At 48.2% G+C, this 25,067-nt stretch overlaps 1 protein-coding gene across 2 annotated transcripts in view; it reads right to left on the reverse strand.

Annotated features, from left to right (window-relative positions):
• RAE1 (ribonucleic acid export 1) overlaps nt 1–25,067 on the reverse strand; it is a 340,130-nt gene that overhangs the window by 249,811 nt on the left and 65,252 nt on the right. For both annotated transcript variants that reach the window (XM_069651101.1, XM_069651100.1), the window contains exon 4: nt 7,293–7,385. In XM_069651101.1, coding sequence (XP_069507202.1) covers nt 7,293–7,385 — 93 coding nt within the window. The remainder of the gene's footprint in view (nt 1–7,292; nt 7,386–25,067) is intronic.

The raw sequence follows: 25,067 nt of genomic DNA on the forward strand, positions 1-25,067 counted from the left end.
CCGTGGTCACTGTCTCCTGGTGGTCTGGGGTCTGGAAGTCCATGCCCGCCGTCAGATGCGCGCGGTTGCCCCACCACCGGACCGCTCGGCGGAAACTCTCGTCGAGTGTGATCCTCTCCTCGAAGCCGCCCGTCGTTTGGATCCAGCGCGCGTCCAGGAACTCCTGCAACGGGCGCATCCGGAGCCTGCACATGGGAATGAGGTAGATGCAAGAAGACATCATTCCGAGGAGGGGCTTGATGGACCTCACCTTGGCCGCGTCGGAAACCAACATCCGCTGTACCTTGCCCAGGATGGACCTGGTCCTTTCCTCCGACGGGTAGGCCAGAAGGGACACTGTGTCGAGCTTCGCTCCCAGAAACAGTGCGTTTTGCGCGGGTACCAGGTGGGACTTGGCGTAGTTCACGGAGAATCCCAGGTCCGTGAGAAGTTGGACGGTCCTTGCCGTGTGCTCCACGGCGAGCTCCCTCGTCTTGGCTCGGATGAGCCAGTCGTCCAGGTAGGGGTAGACGGGGATCCCCTCGCGGCGCAGCTGCGCCGCCACCGGTGCAAGGCACTTGGTGAATACCCTGGGTGCCGACCGTAGTCCGAAGGGGAGGGCTTTGAACTGGTAGTGACGCCCTTGGACCAAACCTGAGCAATTTTCGGTGCCCCTTTAGGATGGGAATATGGAAGTAGGCATCCTCCAAACCCAACGACGACAGGAAGTCTCCTTCCTCCAGCTGCCCCAGGACGTGCTGGAGGGGGACCATCCGGAACTTCTGCGCCTTGATGAACTTGTTCAGACGTCGCAGGTCTAGGATGGGGCGCCATCCTCCCGTCTTCTTCTTCACGAGGAAGTATCTCGAGTAAACTCCGGAGCCCCGAAGCCTCTTTGGGACGAGTTCGATGGCGCCCTTCCTGAGCATCGCCTTTACCTCCAGGAGAAGCTGAGGGACGTGAAGCTCTTTCCTGGCCACGGGGGGGACGCGCGGGCACCTTCTTTGAAACTCGAGCGCGTGGCCCTGGGCTAAGGCGTCCAGCACCCAACGGTCGGTGGAGATGGACTCCCACACGCTGACGAAGCTCGCCAGCCGGCCTCCCACCGGGGTGCTTCGGTGGGGGCCCGACCCCACGGCCGGTTCAATCCTGTTTCGAGGAGGCTTTGCCGCCGACGGCTGGGTCCGCCAGACTTGCCTCGTCCTCTGTAGGCCTCCTGAGACGTCGAGCGGGCCGCTTGACGGTAGGTGGAGAAACTGCCGCCGGAACCTTTGGAGGCGCCCTTGCCTCCGCTGCTCCGAAAGGGCGTCCGTCGTTGCTGCAGAACCCCAAGGGCCCGGGCCGTCTCAGTGTCCGCTTTAATGGCCTGAAGGGAATCGTCCACTGTTTTCCCAAACAGGTTGTTCCCATCGAACGGCATGTCCAGGACTCTGGTCTGTACATCTTGACGGAAGTCCGTAGCCTTGAGCCATCCACGCCGCCTAAGGCACACGCCGTTGCCCAACTGGCGAAACCCAGTGTCGGCGATGTCTGTCGCAATAGTGATGGCGTGGTCCGACGCCACCTCACCTTCCTGTAGGATCTCCAGGGCATCCGCCCTCTTGTCGTCCGGTAGGAAGTCCAGCAGGGGAGCCAGTTTGTACCATAGCTCCCTGTCGTAGCGGGCCACGATAGCCAAGGCGTTGGCCGCTTTAATCGTCGTCGCTGCAGACGAGATGACCCTGCGTCCCATAGCGTCCAATTTCTTTCCCTCGCCGTCCGGTAGGGAAGTCGATGTGGAGGCCGCACCCCCCCCCCGCTTTCTTCCTGGCCGCCGCAGAGACGACGGAGTCCGGGGTAGGCTGCGCCCGGAGGCACAGGGGGGCCGCGTCCGGGACCCGGTACTTCTTCTCGTACCGGTCTCTTCTAGCTGGCGTCGTGGAAGGGTTCTTGAGGAGGGCGAGGCCCTCATCCCAAATGTCGTCCAGTAGAGGCACCGCGAGGACCGTCTTCCTCTTGGCCTCGCGCCGTTGATAAAGGAATCCTTCCTTTTTCTTCTCCTCAGGGCAGAGTTGGAAAAGCTCGGATGCCCTGGCGATCATGGAGTGGAACAATCCAATCTCGTCGGGCGGAGAAGCCCTGGTGGGAGGTGACGACGGTAGATCCTCGTCGTATACCTCGTCGTCCGTACCCGTCGCTGCCGTGTCAGTCCCCGTATCATCCCCTCGGGTGGACGGGGAGGAGGGCTGGACGGGGCGCGACGGCTGAAAAGGAGGTGGAGGGTGAATCCTTCTTTTCTTGGGCGGGGGAACTCCCGGTTCAGGATCCCCCGACGGGAGAGGTTCCTCCGTCAGCAACGGTAGTCTCGTCCTTATCTCTGAGCATAAGGACTGTATAGCCAACAAAATGGCCGCCGAGTTGTCTTGCGGCGCTGGCAGAGGGGAATCCGACGGGCGATCAGGGGCCCCGTCGTCACCTGCGTCGGGATCCGTCAGCCTTGGCGTGGAAGAAGGCCGGTCTTCTTCCACGCCAAGGCCGTGGCTTAAGACCTCGATCAGCTCTTCCTCCGAGGTTGAGGCCGAATCTACGACGACGCCCTGCCACCCCTTTTTCTTCCCCGCCGGGGATTTCACGGGGGTCCTATCGATGGGCACAAAAGAGGACTCCCTCCGAGGTGGCAGGGAGACTCTGAGCCCCGAGGTCGCCACCACTGGTGTAGCCTCCACAGGCTGAGCCAGGGCCGCCGCGACAGTATCGATAGAGGGCTTGGCCGGATGGATTAAGGCCTTCACCACCTTAGGTGCGCTCACCGCCTTATCCTTCAGGGGGGGGGGGACACTGCCTCGCTCCCCCTCCGATGGGGCCTTCGAGCTCGACCGGGGCCTCTCCAGGAGCTTCGCCGGGTGCTCGCCCTTCCTCTTACCCGACCCAGAGCGTTGGCTCGTGGCTGAAGGTGCCGGGGTGGGTGCGCCCTGCCTGGCGCCCGTAGAGCCCGACCGTTCGGCGCTCCCGGTGCCAGCGGACTCGCGGTGCTTGGCCTTGTGCTGGACCCCCGTCGCCGGGGCGTCCTCAAAGGTCTTAGAAGCCCGCTCGGATTTCTTCCTCTTCTTCTCGCCCGACGGGCTCTTCCCTTCCAGCCATTTGGCGAGACGTTGATGGCGGTCCTTCATGGTCCGCTCCGACATGTTGCCGCAAAACGCACAGTCCTTCTCCACGTGGTCTTGTCCTCATGTAAGCAGTAGAGACAAAAGGAGTGTTCGTCCTCCTTAAAGACGTTCTGGAGCTGGCATCCAGGGCAGATCCTGAACAGCTTTCCGGGCGTCGAGCTTCCCTTCTCCTGGGCCATGTCCGGGCCTGAGAAACTTCTGGAGTCCTCCAAAAGCGTAGCTCGACGAAATCTTCACCCTTGAGGGGCGCAGACGAATCCGACACGGGTCCCCGTTGATCGGATGGAGAGTCGGTGGAGCTTGAGGCTCTTTTGACCGAAAAAACGAAGTTTTTGAGAAAAAACGTGAAAAAATAGCACTAACGCTCGAGAGCAATAGCACGAGGATCCCAACACATGAACGTGCGGTAAAAATCTGAAGATGGCTGCCAGAGGCGGTGCTTAGGTAGAGGGCAGTCATTGGCTGTGGTCAGTATGACGCAGAGACCAGTGATTGGTTATTACTACGAAAGACAGATCAGAAACGAAACGGATACTGGTTTTTTCTTTACCGAGGATTCCCAGCCTGACGACGGGGAATATTCATGAGCATGTGAATCCATGCCAGACCTCATGCTGGAGAATGGCAAGCTCTCTCCTCCCCGCTCAATGCCTGGCTCGGCCCTCCCTCCCTCAGCATTTCCACAGCCATTCAATTGAATGCATTTAACAGATTTAAAAACTTGTAAATCCATTTAACAGACATTGCTTGCAAGGAATATTTTACTTTAAAAAAGCAAACTAATACTTGCAAGCACTGTCTGTTAAAAAGCAGTACTGCACAAGATTTTCATACCACAGTCTACACGGCAGGGCTGAGCAGTCCAAGATGGCAACGCTGTTACCGAAGCAGAAGAGGAAGAGGATTGCATAAAGTGAGGCAAGTATGATGCTGACAATGCACTGTATTTCCTCAAAGTGCATAATGATTGGCTGCTTCTGTAACTCCTTATGATTGGAAGCAGAAGTTGCTATTCAGCTTCTGGCCAATCATAAGGATGAGAATGAAACAGCAAATCACAGCAAATCATTGTTGTGGAATTGGACCTGTGGCAGCCAGGCGGTGCTTTGTCCAAGCGTAATGTGTCGGTCCCAGTTCTCGGAGCCCCATCGTGCTCGGTTTTGGTGAAAACGTAAAGCAGTCAACAGCTCAGTGGTACAGGGCTGGTTTGGGCCATGGGTCTAGATGGAACGCCGCTCCAGCAAGACAAATTTTCCTGGAGCAGAGCTACGCCTTGTTCAGGGTCAAATCCTCCGGAGTCTCCTCGCATCAGGGACAGATAGTGAAGGACTGACTGTTTCATCAGATTAATGTCCATGTCAGCGCACCAACCATGGACAAAAGGCTGCTTTTCCCTGCAGTGCACCCCCTCCTACAAGCACTTAGCACCTCTATCATCCAAAAAGGCCCTAACTTTCGCAGGGCACTGCCAGCCTAAGACAAGTTAAGGCCATTAGCCTCACACATGGAGGGGATTGTCAGGGCCAAGTGCATGCTAAAACGCCGGACAACAAAAGCTGTATCAAAGTAAAACTTAAGAGAAAGGCAGGGTGGGTGAGGGGGGGAAACTTGAGGTGCTGGACGGGCTTAGTGAGAAAATGAGGGGCAGAAAGATCAAGGATGGGGTTAGTGGATGGAAAAGGGCAAAGAACATGAACACAGGAATTAAAGGAGTAAACTAAGAAAGAAAATGTACAAGAATGCCGGAATGAAAAGGCAATTAACAAGAAAGTGAGCACATCAAGTGTCAAATGAGAAAAAAAACAGTAAAGGAAAGGGGGTAAAAGCTCAAAAGAAAGCAGGGGATTGAACAAAACAAAAAAGGAATACAAAATGGAAGTCAAAAATAAAAGAAGAGGGAGAGAATGCTGGCCGAAAGTAGGAACATGCAGTAGAAGGGGGGGGGGGGGGGGAAATCAAGAAAGGTTGTGCTGCACACACAGAATAGAGGAACAAGATGAAGGAAGGAATGCTCTCATCTCTACCTGGTTCTTGGGTGCTTCCTACTCGGTGATGGTGGCCTGGGTAAGTGTCAGAATACAGCCCTATCTGACAATTACTGTTATCCATATTTAAGTTGGTTCTCAACAGTAAAAACATATTGCAATCGCCATGGGGCTGACTAACACCTGAAAAAGGTCAGGCCATTTTCCAGCCCACCATACACCATCCTGCGTTCATACACCGTTTTAAGGTCTCCACTATTTTTATACATAACGTTGATCATTTGTGCAATGTGCCCCACAGGCTGATGTGTGCCATGTCTTGCTCATTCTTTCCTAACAGAATGGTGAGGCATGCGTCATAACTCGCACAGCTTTGGCGTGTCACTCACCATGGATACAGTTCACAAAAACAGCTAGGCAAATACCATCCATAAATTTCAACGAGCTCTATGCTAAATCTGATTTCATCAACTTGGCCAGCTCAAAAAGATTGAGATGTATGGGTGATGTGAATAATATACTGCAGTGTTTGGTGGTTAGATGTGGATCTGGCTGGGGAAAGGCCTTTAACTATGTGGGGAGCCAGCATGCACAATTGATTTTGTCAACGCCAGGTCACTGGGCCCATAGCTGCGGAAGCTGTTCTTCTGCTATGATATGTCTGAGGCTAGAGGGGCTTACTGATGTTGGATAGGCTGCGGGGAGAGATTGTACGCGGAGGCAGGTTTTCAACATTTGAGGGAGCTGTGCACAAGTTGGGGGTTGGGGGTGCACTTATTTTGCCCTTGACGCCATATTACTTAGAAACTGCCTTGGTACTGAATAAAAGACTTTAGGTACTGTATCAAATTACATTGTGTTTCGAGATGATCCCAAAACTTGCTGTAATTTGGGAAAGAGACCCTAAATAATGCCCATGTGCATAGTAAATACTTTTGAATGCTTAAACACGTGCACAAGTATAACATTAAGCAAAGGCCCAGCAGAAAGCTTTCAGTTCACTGCAGCGACCAGAGATCTTTTTTTACTGTGCCTGCTTAATGTTAACAGTAACTTTTTCACGCCCTCCTCACCCCTTGATTACCTCTATATGCGCACATAGGACACACATCAGTTCCTATATCCGTCTACCCAGCCATACACTTCCTACTCAAAAATGGGATTGCTCCACCCATAGGTCTTAATGGGAGCTGTGAATTTCCCACTGAATCCAATGACTTGGAGGTTTTCCACATCAAAGGGAAGAAAAGCATGTGATTTGCCACAAAGTACAATTTTCATGTTGGCATTTAAAAATAGAATTGAACAAATGCAATTAGAGTCCCTGCTGCCTGGTCCTCTGGTCTCTTTCAAGGTCTGTCAAAACCCCAGCACCCCCCCATCGAGTATATCTGCATACCTCTCACATCCCCCTGTACAGGAAATGCACTTTTAGTGTGAAGGCAACATTCCTGCATGACGCACATGATGCCAAGTATATCTTCAAATACCAGGCTGGTCACCATCTCTGGTGAAAGTGGTCTGTGCTGCCCTCACTTGGGGCACAGGCGAGAGGGTGGGCATGGGGCGAGAGGACGGCACTGGGTGGGAGAGGGGGGTAAAGGAGGACACTGGGGCAGGAGTAAGGGGAAAGAGGAGAGGAAGAGGGCAGGGGTACAGGGTGCGGGGAGGGCAAGAGAGCAGAGGCATGAAGCAAGAGGAGGCAGGAGTGTGGTGGCACTGGGTGAGTGGACGACACTGTGCCAGAGGAGGAGGAGGGTGAGTCGGGTGGGGGGGAGGGGTAGGAGTCAGGAGAGTGGAGAAGAGAGGGCGTCTGGCACACAGAGGGGGCGAGAGCAGCCTATGAAATGCTGGGCACAGTTAACATTCTAAATTGCACAACCTGGGTGTTCCATTATCTCCCAGTTATTTCAGACTGCTTTCAAAGTTCATGTCCTGTAAGAAAATGCAGAAACCATGCACAATTCTGGATATTTTAGTGTACGCTTCCCTTGCAAGGTGTCTCACTGACAGGGTAAAGGCAAACGTGTAAAGCCATTTCTAGAGTTTCTTGCCAGAAAAATGAGGAGAAATCAAATGCAACTATCTCGTCAACTTGAAAAATACATAATTTAATGCAACATGGAGATATGTTGGATCTTAATCAGAGAAAATGCACTTGAGGTGCAATTGCAATACGTACATCGCTCCAGCACACATCAAGCACTGGACCAGTGTGCATCTGCTGAGCCTTTGGAATGGTCTGTCCATTGTCCTGCACCTCCCAACAGCGCACCTAATTTGAAAGAATAAAAAAGGTTAATGGTTTTATTTACATTACATAAACATTGCCAATTACATCAATTTGTCTTTTGTGGCTCCAATGGATGCCCCAGCGCGCAAAGTTGGAATAGAAAGCAGAACAGAATACAGTTCTTTGTTATTTGTCAGAAAAGAGAACATCTCCTCTTAATTCTACAAATCTAAGGAAAGTTTTTTTGCAAAATATTTTTCAGACTTGCATATTTGTTGTGCTCTTCTTGAGCCCCAAAAAGTATATTCCTGTATCTAATCAAGAGATGTCAAAATACTATGAGCATAACATTGACAACAGAGACTAGTTGCAGGTCTTGCTACAACACGGCTTAATGATTTATCTGACCTGCTCAAGGCCAACAACAACAACTGCACAAGATCATGGGCATTTGTAACTCGAGATGTAAATTGCGTTTTACAAGTTCTGATAGCATTTCTTAACATCACTTAAGTAGCTTCACTGTTCTGCCATGAGCCGATGTGTAAAGCCCAACGATACTATTCAACAGTCCAATAGGGGAAAGTGTGTTGAAAGACATTTTCTGGAATGGAAATGATCTTCTACTGCCCCAATTTAGAATGATAGGAAGTTCCAAATGCCAACTGCACCAACAGAAAAGGAGCATGATCCTGCATGTGCTTTAGATTTTAGGGAATACTAGTCATTTAAAATGCATGTATGATAATGCGTAAATGTGTCATATGGATCAGGCCTGAAGGTTAGAGTAGTGGAAACAACAATGCAACATACGATGGAATTGACAAAAAGCAATGTACTGTTTATTGCTTGTATATATTTGTTCTGAAACAAGTTGTAACGAACCTGACAATTGTATGGTTGAAAATTTACGAAATGCATTCAAATAAAAAAATGTCTGAATGCATCTTGAAATTAAAATAAGAGTGGCCTTTTTAAGTAAACTTTAGGTAATTGTATGTACATTCTGAAAATTCTACACATTTTCCAAACATATGCTTTCAAAACCAAGAAGAAATCCTAAACCAATACTTTTGCATATATTCGTTGGAGAAGGACTTGCTGTACTTATTAAAAGGGAAAAACAATAGAGTGAGCCAAAGTGGGTACAAGAGATCCATCCTGCAAGACGTGCCTAGAAGAAAAGAAAATAGCAAGGTAAGAGATGCTTGTCGAGCAAAAATGGGCGTTTCCCTTTGAAACACATACAGAAAAACATTGGGCAATCCTACAAGAGGTGCTGTACATCAGAAGGAAAGGTGGTGTGAAATGTGACTGGTAGATCAAATGCCTAGTAAAGAGGTCAGGGCCGTGCCAAGACAGTAATCCAAGGGTACTGGATATGTACATGTTGCTATATACAGGGAAGTTAATAGTACAGGGTTGTCGGAGATCGTAATGAGGCACCAAGTTGAGGGTTCTCAGTCTCAGCTCATGAGGTGTAGTTTTATTGAGGATTTAAAGGAGTGAATGGTAGTGGAGTTTGGCTCCATCTCCCATCTCACTCTGCACCACAAACCCTCTAGCCCCATGTCAAAGGGAGGGGGATGCACAGTGTGGCACAGGAACAGAGATTAGGGAGGGTGCTAAAGTGGAGGTTTCACCAAGAAGAGTGACGGGACATAGTGTCAGGGAGGTACTTGTGCTCTAGCCCGCTGCAGTGATTTCAATACAAGCACTAGGAATTTCAATAGGGTCAGTTTCTCATTTTAATGGCGAGCCAAACAGTTTGAAGGTGTTTTTAGCAAGTGAGAAAAGAGAAAGGAAGATAATAAAGCGTAGGGTGGCACAGATGAGTATACCATCAACCAGCTAGTGTAGACCAAGGAGTAGGCTAGCACTGTAGTCAAGGAACCAGAGTTTAACATGAGGGTTTTGGTTGAAGGCTCAATGAGGAGTGGTTGAATTTTCCTAATGTTAAGCATGTTAATCCTGGAAGATAAGTGGTGAAGATTGAAAAAGGACCCCAAGTACGCATGCCTTAGAGGAAGACGAGAGCTTGTCAGATAGGAACATGATACAGGAGAGAAGTGCAGCGGATTGAAGCAGGAGATAAGTTACTTCTTGGAGGAGTTCAGCATTACACGACAAAGTGTATTCCAATAGCAGACCTCAGAGGGGCAAATGGTAATGTGTGTAGAGGACCAGGAGTAACCATAGGGAAGGAGAACATTATTTGGGCATCATCGGCAAAGATGCAATAGAAGAACACAAAGGAAAAGATGATTTGACAGTAGGAGGGGTGTGGTTGGTGAAGAATAAGGTGCTAGGTTTGGAACCTTTGGGGACACCAACAGAGAGGAAGGGGTAGGTCAAGGCGGTGGAGAGAGGAAGATGTAAAGGTCATCTCTAGTGCCCGCCCCTCACCTCTATCACACTGGAAGAATAACAGGAAGACACTATATGACACCAGGTATCATCCCAATGCTGCATCAAAGATACAAGAGACGTTACGCACTCAGACAACCGTAGCGAATGTACCCTCAGACTGACATGGTGGAAGGCCGTCTGCATACACCATTGGACATAGAGTAAAGTGACGCCATAAAGAGGAGACACGAGGATGCACAATACTTAAAGAATGAAGATGTAACTGAAGTAACTAAGTGCAAATAGGAAATGAATATAAACTAAGATTTTAAGTGGGAAGAGAATTAGTAAATGTATATATGCAGAAATGCAATGTAGATGATACATATTGAAGCTTGCTGCAATAGAGCATATTACACGAGTAAATCGGCCATGATGAAAAGATGGACGTCAACCCTGTATAAATAATAAGCAAGAAGCCTTGAAGAGAGAGACCATGGCTGCAGAGCCGACAGGCGCTGGAAAACAGTTTCATGGGAGGAACAAAGAATGTCTGTTTGCCTTAGGATCAAGAATGCAATATCAAGAGGTAACTGCAAGGCATAAGAGGAGTGGAATAGGATAAGCTGCACTAGCACAACATATTTCTCTTAGATTAAGTAAAGAAGTGAACATTTGCAAGTGCCAAGTATTGAACAAAGATGCACACAGAAAGCATATGCAAGATGGAGCAACCAAGTCTCCAGAGGGAAAGAGGAGTAATGACACCCAGTATAATTGAATCAAATATCACTAAATAAAAGCTCAGGGTGGACAACATTGTGGTCTCCTCACACGTTGTGCAAGACCAGAAAACAAGGCCTATTCATTATGCTCCAGATGAAAATAGCGGTGTACCTTCCCTCCGCTAAAAAGTCCTAAGGAAGAAAAACAGTCAGCAAGGTCACTACAAATAAAAAGCTTTGGCGTAGGGCCGAACTAATGAGAGCTGGTAGGCTAACTGGCTAAGTGGAGAGTGGTCTGACGCTGTTCCCCGCACCAGACTTTTGTTTTGCTTAAGTGCTGCTAACGAGCTGAATGTCCAAGGTTGAGAAAGAATGCCAGCCAATCATGAGGTAGGATGAACAGGCATATACCAATTATATCCTTTTATTTTTTAGACTAATGAGTCCTACATCGATTCAGGGTATTTAATTTCCCCCCAAAGTAAAAACAAAAGAAAAACATGCATTTAACAGTATATACTACATTTGCTCTAAGAAAAAAATGAAAAAATAAATGTAATGGTATACACAAATTATGTTCTGCAATATGCTACACAATGCCTTTGAGTTTTTCCCTTGGATATTGTGGAGCCAATCAGGAGGGCCTATGTAGCAATGCACCATACATTGTAGAAGCCAATCCGCTGCTGTTATTCTACTATTAATCTGTATTATACGTAGTTGGAGGTAGTTCAAGGCGTGTCTACCAGATAGAGGGCAGCCAATTATGTTAACACCTAAATGAATTATAGGTAGATATGTTCCCTTAACCAATCTCTCCTTACGATAGGTTTTTACCGTTTGTCACATAGGACATCATAGCCGACATAAATCGAGGTATATAGCCTTTGTGCAACTGAAATGTAGTCAAGAGTAAGTGAGCTGCAATCTGTTTGTTCACCAGGTTTCCCTACTTTATTTGAGCTGATAATAAAGTAGTATTTTGCTATATTCTTCAAGTCTGTCTGGTTATTTTGGGTTTCAGATAATTTATTGATAATTCCATCTGGCACTTGGAACGCTCCAGGTGCTACTGCACATTTTGGTAGCGGTGCAGATGTTTCTGGTCCAGTCTCCCAGACCCAGACCCTGACTCTTAGATTTTTGACGTCTTCCACCATTAGTAAGAATATGCGGTAGTTGCCTCTAGAGAGCGGAGAAAAAAAACATGTGTGAAAAAGACGATTGGCAACGGACCCTTTGATTGAATGTGTGTCCGGTCCGCATGAGCGCCCTGCGGACGGAAGTCGAAGTGGTCGATTAGGGAACAGTCGTCCCGAAGAACTCGAGCTGAGCAATGGATGAAAGCAAGTGGAGGGATTGTATTGTAAGTGTAAATACATACAGTAACGAGATTTGTGTTAAGAGAGAAAGATACCTCGATTCCTGGTTCCAAGGGGGCGGAAGGACATGAATTAAATTCCAAGTGGGGTGTTTTGGGGGAATTCCTGAGGCAAGGCCAATACGAAGAATGCATGTCACGCTCCAAAATGGGGTAAATTTGAGACATTTATTAGAGAAAGTAATGGAAGACGATAGTTGAAAATTAAAGTGCACATTTGTTTGGGGTAATAAATATGTCAGCATAAAATGTTTATTTTGTTTAAACTAGGAGACATAAAACGATATAATCTAGCTGGTTATCAGACTTTAAAATTAAGCGACTGAGAGGGATAAAAGTTGAGAAAAAGTAGTACATGAAATCTTAGAGTCAATAATAAAACAGCAAGAATCAATAGAACTATAAATGACAGAATAAAGAGAAAAATCATTGTTTAGGCTTTAAAACTTGTTTAAAAATGTGTTTTTTGGCAATGGGCGGCAATTGATGGTGCTGGTCCGAATTGATTGTTGTAGTATAATTGATTAAAGTCATAACAATAAGTATTGACAGTTAAAAATGACTTGTCATTATGTGGGGGGTGGGGGGGAGCGACACCTCTGCTACACTTGGGTAAGATATTACCGACATACACAACCAAGATTAGGAAGTACCATGCTGAATGGGTAAAAAGCACGGCTGACAAATGTTTATGCCTTGGCCTCAAGAAAGTTCATTATCGAGAACTGTATTACAACACAACATGACATACTTACATGCTGCATATACAGGGAAGAAGTCACAGAAAAGGTGAGCCATTTTAGAGCTATGGAAAAAGTATCAGAGCAAGAAGGAAGACCCGCCCAAAATCGGAATGGATGCTTAATCAGCATAAAGGGGAGGACGCAACCCCCTCAGCTTCTCCTTCAGAAAGCAACAGTACAGACACTGAGAAGGGACTTTTATCCATTAAAAGAGATTCAAGTAGTAGCGAGGTATGTTAATCCAACATACGAGCACCCTGCTTAGAACAGTGAGGCCAACATGGAAAAAGGCAAGATTAAAGAAGGCAAATATATGTCAACACGCGATGAATATAAAGAGCGCGATGAAAGGAAAGATAGACGGATAGAGGAAGAAGCTAAGAGACAAAAAAAGGTAAGGACAAAGCCAAGGAAGTGACAATAGTGCAGAACAAGTGGATGGGAAGTCAGATATTACTTAAGTTAGACGGAAAGGGTATCGACTATGTTAGAGAAAGAAGAAAGAGGAACGAGAAAAGAAGGAAAAGGAATGGGAGAGAACATACAAAGACAAGGAAAAAGAGCAAGCAAAAAGAATGAAAAACGTATGAGGAACAAAAGAAATAATAGAAAAGAAACATGATGAAATAGAAAGAATTTGAAAGAACACAGGTTTCAAAGAAGGCGAGAGGAAGAAGAGAAAAAGGAGATGAGAAGAAGAAGAAAAGAGAAGGAGTAGGGGCCAAAGGGATGACGAAATAAATCACCTTGTTAAAAGATGCATAGTGCCAATTAAAGCACCAGAACGAGAGAGAGCGGGTCACAACAGCCCTGCAGGGAGCTGCAAGGGATACCGATAATACAGACATGAGCTGATGAGGCAGAAGGCATAGGGAAAAGGATTGGGGATTTATATAGGCAAATGAGGGAGAAAGAAAACCAAAAGGGAGCATCAGGGATCTCCACCGAATTAAACAGGAGGTAGGTTGGATGACATAATGATGGACGAGCATAGAACACCGTCCTTAAGTAGACTAGATCTTGATGACAAGAAAAGGGACGACAGCCATACAAGCTGGGGTATAATGCCAGATGAAGAAAGAGGCAAATGAAAGAGTGCGAAGAAAAGGCTGCCTGCTGTTTTCGATAGACCCAAGCATAGAAAGGGTAGTGGGGTCAGATTTAGGAGACCCAAAAGAAAAAACACCAGAACCAACACCATATTCCGAACAATCGCACAGTGCAGGGGATATATCCCCATCGTATGTAAGCAGATTAAGGAAGTGCCAAGACGAAGATGAACAGGTAAAACTAGCCCCACCTAGAAGTCGAGAAGTGTAGGTGGGTATGAATGTGAACCAGGATCCACACAATTCTCAAAGTGGGAGGATGACCACAATATATACCCCATGGCCACAAATGCACAACGATTTTCTGAAATGTAAATTACCTAGTTTGACTGCAGGTGTCGAAAAATGGATTTATGAGTTAGTAAGAATGACAGCAGGAATGACGTGAGCAGTGGGCGACATAAAAGACTTGCTAGCAGCTATCCTAGGGGAGAGAGCCGACGATATTTGGACACTAGCAGGGTATGCGAGTGCGACAGCACAAAACCCGACACACGACGCAGCGCCATTTAATAATTGCAGGGCAGTGGTATGGAGGGCGCTCAGAGTACAATATCCTGACACATCAGACATGGGTGCGATTATGACAAGGAAAATGAGTGAGGATAAAGATCCTGTTGCTTTTATTCAAGAAAGTTGGCGTCTTGAAATGAGGGAACCATGGAATAAAACAATAGCATTATTTTATCATATTTTATGTCAGTGACGGCACGAGCCAGTGCAACGACAGATGAAGAAACAGGAAGTGATGGAAGCGAAGCCATGGCCAGAAATACAGTTGACTATTGTACATCATTGTCGATTATTACAAGAGAAGAATAAGAAAATAACTGTACAAAGCAGGAGGAAGCAAAGTCAGTTCAGAAACAATTGTCAAAATTCACCATAGAAGCAGCAGATTTGATAAGTGGTGAAGGTATGGAAACACAAGAGTTACAACCAGCGCAGCCAAGCAATGTAGGGTACTCAATAGATCAAAGTGGGTAACATTTTCTGCCCACGATGTAGAGGGAATGGACTTAGAGGACGATATGGTGGCTGTCACAATCCTTGAAGGAGGAGGATTTAATGGAGGACAGCCTCAGCAATGCTGGAATTGTGAGAGGGCAGGAGATATGGCCCAAACATGTGGAAGTAGAGGGGGCATGCAGAGAACTGGCAAGCTCCAAGAGGGGGCGGGCTATTTTCCGTAGTATAATACAGAACTGCAAGAATAGTATGCACAAGATCACCCGCAGAATCACACGTGCGCCACAAAAACAGCAAGCACACCAAGTTTCATTGCAAGCATAGTCGCCACAAGAGCAAGCGTCTATGCAAACACAACAAATACAGACCGAGCAAGTAGAAACACAACAAGCAATGGTGCTACAATGGAATACGAACACAAGGAGTACCACAAGCATCCACACACCTAGCATAGGGAGTGTGACCGTGGTAGGAGGAAATCCTTTCACAGGTATAGGGATGAATTTATATCCACAATAGGAAGGCGCACAGATCGAATGTGTTCAGTACTATCAATAACACCAGACCCCCAAGAGAAACCAAGGCTCAGGGTAACGATAGGAGGCAAGACATTTTCATTTTTTTTTTGTAGACAATGGAGCGACTCGCTACTGTGTTTCTAGAGGTAAAGTGCCCAATGTCTGGCATTGCCATGAATGCGCAGGGATTCTCTGGGGCTATGAGGTTAGTTCCTTGTAATGATTAATTACCAATTTCTATAGGAGAACATGATGTGTCTATGCCACTATTATATTCTCGGCAGACACCAGTTAACATATTAGGACGAGACTTGATAAACCTTAACATGACCATATCTTTCACTGACAAAGGAGTGTGTTCCACTCCAGGGATACATTACATGAATGTAAGAGTTTATTTCTGTGTTTGGTATCTTTTATAGTCTTTTTTGAAATAAGACTACTTAACTTTTTCCATTTTGTAAGTGATGTCTTCCTTTTTTATTTACATCAAATAATTTCAAAGTTGCAATTTTGATTTGATAGATTGCATTTGGTCATTTGTAACTTCAAAATTGTATCTCAGTCATTTACAATGAATTGATTTTACTCATTGGAAGCCTTTATATAATTCAAAATGTCACTTTTCGGTTGTACATGAAAGTGCGTGTGTATCTTTTCTCCTTCAGTATATAGTTCCAAGTCTAGAAATTCTATTCTTTTTGTACTTTCTTTCATTGTGAACATTATGTTGTTACTATTTGTATTCAGATAGTTGACAATCTGTTAATTTTGACTTTTCTCCTTTCCAAATCATGAGGATCTCATCAATGTAACGTCCCCAGTACATCACATTTTCATCTTCATTGAAAGCTTGATGTTTCCAGGCGTGGTTAAGGGCCCAGAACACTGCCCTTAGCTCCAGGATGTTAATGTGCAGATCCATCTCCTCTGCAAGCCACAGACCTCTGGCGTGCAGATGTCCGTTGTGAGCCCTCCAACCTACCAGAGAGTTGCCTGTGGTGACCGTCTTCTGGTACGGCAGGGTTTGAAATCCGTCCCCTAGGCGATGTGGGAGCGCACCACCACCATTCTATCGCCTGCCGGAACTCCTCGTTGAGAGATCTTGTCTGGCTAAAGCTCCCAGACACTTGTATCCAAAGTGCATCCAAGAATTCCTGTAGGGGGAGGGTCACATCTGCAACCTGCAGTGACGGTTGAGATAGATGTAGGACAACATCATGCCCAACAGCGACTTGATAGCCGTCCTCGCCGACAACAGTCGTTGCACCTTCCCTTGAATGGCTGCTAGCCTCTCCTCCGAGGGCGACGCCAGGCAAGCCACCATGTTGAGTCTGGCGCAGAGGAACATCGCTTTCTGCAATGGCGTCAAGCAGGACTGCCAGCTCAGTCAGTAGTCTCCTTCGTGTGCTCGTCGGCCAGCTCTGTAGAGTGGGCTCGAATCAGCCAATCGTCCAGGTATGGGTATTCGTGTATGACCTGCAGGCGCAGATGGGCGGCCACCGGGGCAAGGCATTTTGTAAACACCCTTGGAGCCGATTTCAAGCTGAATGGTAGGGCATTGCACTGGTAGTGCTGGCCTTGCACCATGAACCGTAGGAACCTTCGGTGTTTCCTGTGGATGGGGACATGGAAGTACGTGTCTTCTAGGTCCAACGACATCTAGAAATTCCCTTCCTCCAGTTGACCGAGCGCATGCTGCAATGTGACCATCCTGAATTTCTAGGACTTCAGGTACTTGTTCAGCGCAGGTCCAGGATGTCTCCAACCCCATGTCCTCTTTCTTACCAGAAAGTATCTGGAATCGACTCCGGAGCCCCAGAGTTGTTGGGGAAAGAGCTCCATCGCCCCTTTCCATAACATGAACCACACGGTTACCAGACATGTGGTCGAAAAAAATTGGTCGACCAGACAAATGGTCGAACCAATTTGGTCGAAAACCAAATGGTCGAATTTTTTTTTTTTTTATTTTAACCCTTTTTTTTTTTTTTTTGGAGGGGGCCCCCCCAACCCCCTTTTTTTCTCTAAAAACCCCTTTTTTTTACAAAACGAAAACCCAAAAAAAAATATATAAATAAAAAAAAAAATTCGACCATTTGGTTTTCGACCAAATTGCGTCGACCAAATTGCAGTCGACCAGTTTGTAGTCGACCAAATGACTGGACACCGAACCACACTTCTTCCAGGAGCCGAGGTATGTGAAGCGCCTGAAGGGGAACCAGTGGAATACAGGGGCGCCTGCCAAGGTGTGACCATTGGCAAGAACGTCCAGCACCCATCTGTCAGTGGTGAGCTTTCTCCCCTCGCTGACAAACGGCCTCCCACCGGGGTGCACAAGTGGTGGGCCGACGTCTTGGCCGGTGCAGACTTGCATGGGTGCCGTAGCCCCACTCTGCGGGCGACGACAATGCCGACCTCTGCTACTGTAGGGCTGGGACATAGACTTCCTGCGTGGAGGATCAGAGGGTTGTCTGTATGATGAAGAGAATGACTTGGATGATCTGCTCGAATTACCCCCCTGGAGAATCGAACAGATGAGTGATGCTGTTGAAGAGTAGGGGTGTCACGGTATTAGTTTTATGACGGTACAATAACCTTCTTGCCAAATGACGGTATATCATGGTTATCGCGGTATAGCAAGTGGAGTTAACTAATCTTAAATATTTTCTAAAAGGTCATAAATTGTCAGATTTATCATCACAAACAAAACCAGGCACCCAGGGCCAGAATTGGGCTTTTCAACATACTTTCCACTGAAATGCCACCCCTTGTTTCCACCAAACACAAACACACGTGTGGAGAGGAGGGGAGGGCCCGGCTTCGACTGGCAAAGCAAACTGAATAGCTTTTCTTAAGTGGTCATTTAGGCTTTTAGCTCCCCCACTGGCTACTGGTGAAGATGAACATGTTGCCATCTTGATAATCTGCATGCCACAGATCAATGGAGTCTGATGGTAGTATACTCGTGTGCGCATAGACACACGCACACACACTTTTTAAAAAAAAAAACATTTTATTGTATTATAAAAACAACCAAACAATACAAACCAAACAAACAGTGCATGTTCCAACAGTTTCATTACACTTTCTTAACTTCTAACCACTACTTCCCTTAACCCACCCCCCTCTACGAGTCTATTGCATTAAACCTTCAGTTTCCGCATCCTGTGGTTCAGTCTCCTCTTCTACAGGCTCTGCCGGGTCATCTAATGACCCAAACAGTTCGGCTATCAGTGATTTCCAGGCCATCAGGGACTCAGTCTCCTCCTCCCACCCTGTCCTACTAGCTTCTTGCCATGCCATGGTTTCGGCTTCTGCCCCTTTTTTGCAAATCTCTCCACCACACCTCTACCTTTGGCACATGGCATGACTTCCATCCCATGGCAATCCTCCTCTTTGCAATTACATAAGCCAGATCCCTCAGCTTACTCACGTGCCCGAGCGTCTGTGGTCTGGGGACACCCCAGCAGACAGGCCCACACTGTGTCCACTACCATCTTGACCCCTTTTTCTTCCAGTTTCTCTTTCACTGCCCTCCAGAAACGCTCTATGATCGGGGATGACCAGAACATATGCACCATGCCCGTGTTCTCCTCATCACACTTGGGGCATGCTGGCCGTCCTGCATTTTCAAACCTCGATATCCTCCAAGGCGTCATATATGCCCTATGCGTTATGTACCGCTGAATCTGTTTCAGCCTTGCGTTTCTAGACACCTTCTTATGATACCCCTGCACCCGTTCCCACATCCCGTCTCCCATCGGGGCTCCAACCTCCATTTCCCAGTCAAGTCTCAACTGTGTGACCGCCTTCCCCACTTTAGGCAACAGCATTTCATAGAATCTGGAAATCTCATGACCCCCGTCAGCTATGTCATATATCACGTCTATGGTGGCATCTGATTCTTCCTCCAACACTGTTTCAGGCCATGTTCTCTTAATCCTCTGTACCACTCTATGATACGTAATATACTGGCCCTCCTGCAACCCAGTTTCTTCCCGCAGCCCCTCAAAAGTAATACTAGAGCCCTCCCGCCAAATATCACCCATTGTTGCCACCCCAGCCGGTTCCCAGTGGTTCCTGAGTATCATTCGTAGCTGCGCCTCTGCCCCGTCACTGCAACCAGTGGTATCTGCGGTGAGCATGGGGACGGGTTCTCCATCATTTGACATGCCCTGCACCACACCTTCCACCCCAGAAGCATCATTTTAGGGCGCCCCACCATTTCCGCCCTGGGTACCCACATCATCTCTTTCAAATAAAAAGGTGCACAATCACACCCAAATAGCCTAAATTCCGAGGTCTCTTCATCAGAGAGCCATTTGACAACATACTGTAACTGGCTTGCCACATAGTTGGGCAGCTTTATCCCTCCTTTGTCATGGAAGTTCCATAACGCCACTCTATTTCGCATGCCATGCCACAAAAAGTCCCTACACATGCTATTCAATTTGGTGAGAACTTCTTAGGAATCAGGTACGATATGTTCCCGAAGTAGTGTAGGAGCCTTGGCAGGACCACCATCTTTAGCATTGCTCCCGCCACATCATCGCCAAAGGCAGCTTTTCCCAAAATTGCATGCACTTCTCAATTTTTTTTAGTGGCTACTTCTGTATTGCACCTATGCTCTTCCTCCACGGTGTGCGCCACCAGGCCCTGCGCCACCACTGTCATTCTCGTGGACCGTATAGACAATGGACTCTTGGTCGTCGTCCGTGGATGAGAATTCCATTGGTTGAACGCCAGCCTTGGAGGTTGGTTTTGGGGCATCCTCAGCCCCCCTACTTTTTTCCTCCCCAAGGGTTTTGAACCAGGATCTGGACCTGCGGCCCCCCCGCCAGGGGTGCTTGCAGCCTTTGCTGCCGCTTCGGCTGCTGTGTCGCACCTTGGAGACAGGGACACCGTTTGGGCCGTAGGAGCCACCCTTGCCGGATTGTGGACCTCAGCTGCATCGGTTGAGCCTGCTTGGGCTGCCCGGCCTTTTTCTCTTCCTCCATCTTGGGCTCATCTGATTTTTCCCATAACTTGGCCGGGGTGGATGACTTCCTCTTTAGAATAGCTCAATGGCAGGCTGGCTCCAGAGGCGGACGGCGAAAGGGATCGCAGCCTATCCAACCTGGAACCCGCAGTAGCGGAGAACCTGTTGGAATCGGACTTGCAGTTCTTAGCCTTATCTTGCACCACCACGGATGGGGTGTCCTCAAATGACTTTGAGGGCGACCGCTCTTCAATCCGGTCAGTCCTGGGTGAGGCATGACCTTGCTCGAGCATGGGGCAGAGGCCTTGTTGGAATTGAGCCAACCCACCAACGTGCTATGCCTGTCTTTCGTCGTCCTCTTCGAGAAGCCCAGGCATATCTCGCACTCCACCTCTTTGTGGTCCGGGTGCAGGCAATAAAGACATTTTTAAGATGTTTGTCTTCCACAAAGACATTCCGCAGTCCGCATTTGGTGCAGGGCCTGAAAAGGGTCCTTCCCTCCTCCTCCTCCGTCATGGTGGAGGGTGCAAATTAGGCCCCAGATGGCTTTCTGAAAACCGACAAATCTTCGCCCCTGAGCGGCACGATCCCTGTTGCCGGCCGATTAGGAAAAGAGCACACAGGCTCTTTGGAAACAAAAATATGGGAAAACGTACTAAATAGCTCAGAGAGCATTCTCGAGGATACCCCAACACTGAAGCGCATGGTAAAAATCTGAAGATGGCTGCCAGAGGCGGGGCTTAGCGAGAGGACGGTTATTGGATGGGGGATTGGTTTAGAGGAGAAAGACAGTACTTTTCTTTTACTGAGGATTCCCAGCCTGACAACAGGGAATATTCATGAGTATGTGAATCCATGCCAGACCCCATGCCAGAATGATCAATAATGCAGATGAAATAAGCAATGAGACATCTCTTTTAATCCCTAATAAAAGCACAAGCAATATTTTCCCTAATATTTCTAAACAAATGATTGTGATGCTGGAAATGCATCTGAGGGACAGGGCCTCTGAATCCTTGTCCTTTTACTGCTTTTTACCGTGTGTTCTGTTATGTTTTCTGCCCCGGAGTCCATGTGGGACTCCTGGCAGTGCAGCTCTCTCTTTTGGTTTGGTGAACAGACCCATGGGATACCCTTATGGCACCCATGGGTAGGGGTACACCCCTGTGCCCCTAGTGTATGTTTTTGGGCACCTGTGTGTGGCCCACAGAGCAGGGTATAGGCTGATGGCAGCACCGTGCTGAATCTGACAGGTGCTCTGGGTGTCCTCCATTTCGGGACACCCAGGCCCTGCCATTGGAATCAGTTGATTCCTGATGGAAAACAAGATGGCCCCTGTGGCCTCTTGCTTTCTATTGCCTCTTACCTTGTTTTCCCAAAGTCCTGGGAAGCCCTGACTCTGTCCCTTCCCCCTGACTGGCTGTTGGGTGGAAGTTCCATATATGGTGTTGTTGTGAAGGCCCAGCTAGACTGACTGCAGCCTTCCCAGTGACTGTATGTTGTGGGTACCTCCTGTGGGTGGGACCTGGGTGAATGGAGTGGGTGACCAATATACACTCCTTGTTGTGGTTGTCTGGTTTCTGGCATGAGAGACAAAGACTGAGACAGCCCTGCCCGAAACTGGCCTGAATGCAGTGTGTAGTGTTGAATGGCTGGGTACTTGTCCCAATCCACATTCCTTGTTGTGAGTGTCTGAAAGGGAGGAGTGTGGCCTGAATGCACTGTGTGCCTGATTGGCTGACTGACTGCATGAATGCCCTTCTGTGTGATTGGCTGCTGTGTGTGTGCCAGCAGTGTGGATGAGAGGCAGAATAGTATATCTGGGGACCTCTCACGATTGGAAGTTGTTCAGAAGCGTTCAGAAGCTGAGTCTCCACTCTAAGAGTAACTGGAACTGCTGACCCTCGACGCCCAGCTGGAAGAAGAAGACTTGCTGTTGCTTTTACTTCGACCCGATCCGAAGGCTGCCGTGTTCGTCGAGGACTGACCCGAGAGAGGACCTGGCTAGGCGCCCTCTTCCCGTGCTCCGAGGGACCATCGAGCACCGCTGAATCTTCGCCGAAGCTCCCTGGACGCCAGACCATCGAAAGGCTGCCGACCGGAGAAGGGGACCGCCGAGGAGAACGAAGTAAAGCACCCGGACCTCGACGCTGTCGAAGTCCATTGCCGTCGACCAGGGTTCACAGGTTCGTGTAACCGCTGAGGCCCGTCGAAGCCGTGTCGTCCCAGAAGAGGGAACCGCTTGACGCCGTGCCGCCGACGACTGGAGCCGCCCGCTCCTTTGCCTAAGAACATTCGAATCGAAAGACTCCCTCGTCCGCACCGTCGACCGCTTTATCCTGCCGGAGAAAGTCGAGGACGACCAACGCGCCGAGGAGAATCCGCCGGTGGGTTTCCCGCCACCTCACGACCCCAAAGACTCGAGCGACTCGATGCCCTTGTTGGGCCACCGTCCTTCACAATCTTTGCGGTCCAGAACTAGTGTCGCCGAGGTGCCCCGCACGCCTCTTCCTCGCAGGACGCCGTCATCCCGACGCCGACGAGCACCGCTCGGATCGAAGCCTGCCGCCTCATCAACGCTGTTCTACCTCGTTCACAGTCGGACGTTCGACGACCCGTGTCTCCCGCTTTAAATGGAAGGCACTCAAGAAGGGCCGTCGATTCCCCGACACCGAACCCAGAGTTCGACGCTTCTCGACGATCCGCGACTCCTGCTTTAAAGGGGGTCACTCAAGAAGGATCTGTCGACGCCTCTTCGAAGAACTCGACTCCACCAGGTACATTGGGGGGGTAAAAAACATTGTAGGAGAGAATAAGACTATTGAACAATATATGGACTGGGCTTGTGTTATATCTCTTTATTTTACAGGTTGCCCAGGTGGGGGGATCTCCACACAGAACTGTGTCCAGTGGTAGGGGCCAGTATTCTGCCTATTGTTTCAACCATCTGTTATCTCTCCTCTCTCTATTGCTGGTTTCCTTCTTATTGATCTGTGTGACATTTTGACAGTATTGTGGATGCACTTTAATGAGGTCTAATATTAGTGGTACCACTTTAGAATTGTAGATATTTACCATTATTGATTTTCCTGAGCACAAAGTGCGTTATTGTGATAAGTGTACATAACCTTTGAATATTAATTATATAAAGACTGTTTTCAGTAATACAGTGTGTGGACATTCCTTTGTGGGGGCTTGGGGAATACACTGTACTTAAGAACCAGCCTGCATCACCTCCTGAGAAGCTAGGCCTTGATTGCTCGACCACGTACCAATAATAGAGAATCTTGGCTGCGGTCCTCTGTGCCTCTCCTCTACCATATAGAGAGCGGAAGTACAGACCACCCCCCTACCGGTCTTTACAATTATCATATTTAAGAGATGCTGAATAAGATCATGAGGATATAAATGCATACTTGATCATTCATGCCATTTAAAGAATAGTATGTGGTAATAGTACATGAAGGAGGTGGGAAGGAGAACGTCAGATGAGAGCTTAAGTGTGTGTTCTCTCATCCCTTATGCCATGAGCACAGCCATAACATTAACTGCAAGAGAAATACCTGTACATTATGCGAAGTGTGTCCGCCATATAGCAACTTGCGCAACAAGAAGACAATTAGAAGGATGAGCAACCATACGATGGAGGTCAAGAAAGAAGAACAAGTTACTTACCAACTGGTAACGTTATTTCGATTGGATGTTCCTCCAACGTATTCCACATCTTTGACCTGTAATGTCCACAGCTGCGTACTTCGGAAACTTTTTCAGCAGAGGGCATCCTGCGCCGGTGGCGTCGGGTCGATGTCCCTCGAGGGTCTCCCTTCGAGGGCGAGGTCACCGGTTGTTATAAATAGGACACACGGCGCCCGTAGCCTCAGTATTGTTTTTTCCTCCATAACGTGTGACCTGCACATATCCAATGCCTGCTTGACTGCACATAGCCTTGCGGAAACGTAAGCTGCAATCGCATAGGAAATTCTCCAGAGGGGCAGGCTGGGGGGCGATGTGGAATACGTTGGAGAAACATCCAAATCGAAAGAACGTTACCAGTTGGTAAGTAACTTGTTCTTCGAATGGATTGTGTCCTCCAACGTATTGGATTGTGTCCTAACAACGTAAGAATTCGAAAGCCGGGAGACTCTGGGCATGTTGAAACTTGTCCACCATCTGCACAATGTGATAAGCCCTCACCTTGGGGGGCGAGCACTTCCCCAAGGACGTGTCCAAAACAGCCCGATGTACTGGAGCTGTTGGGAAGGTGTCAGATGCAAATTTTTGAAATTGAGGGAGAAGCCCAGCCTGTGGAGGGAGCAGCAGGTGAGACTGAGGTGATCCAATGATTGCACGGGAGAATGCGCACGGATCAGCCAGTCGTCCAGTTAGGGGTAGACGTGAATCCCCTCTCACCTGAGATACGCTGCCACCACCACCATTAGCTTGGTGAAGACCCTCGGGGCGGAGGTCAATCCGAATGGCAGGACCCAAAACTGAAAGTGCCAGTCGCCAGCCGCAAACCTCAGGTACTTTCTGTGCTTGGGATGAATCGGCACATGAAAATAAGCATCCTGTAGGTCCAGCGACACCAACCAATTCTGAAGTTGAAGGGCCTGGAGGACTTGAGAAAGAGTGACCATCTTGAACTTGTCCTTCCTGAGAAGTTTGTTGAACCAACGCAAGTCCCGGATGGGTCTCAATCCCCCCATCTTTCCTTGGTATCAAAAATTAAGGGGAATACCATCACTTGTTCCTCTCCGCTACAGGCACCAGTTCTATAGTGCTTTTCTCTAGCAGGGTCCAGATTTCCTACACAAGAAGCGGATCCGAAAGCTTCAAAGAGAGATTCCCCGCTGGATTGTTGTGAGGCCGCTTTAGGAAGGGAAGGCAGTAGCTGTGGGCGATTGTATCCAAAACCCACGCATCCGAAGTAATGGCTCGTCATTCTTCAAGAT

This window comes from Ambystoma mexicanum, chromosome 3p (genome assembly GCF_040938575.1).
Source record: "Ambystoma mexicanum isolate Mex_15411 chromosome 3p, UKY_AmexF1_1, whole genome shotgun sequence".
In the NCBI taxonomy this organism is placed as follows: Eukaryota; Metazoa; Chordata; class Amphibia; order Caudata; family Ambystomatidae; genus Ambystoma; species Ambystoma mexicanum.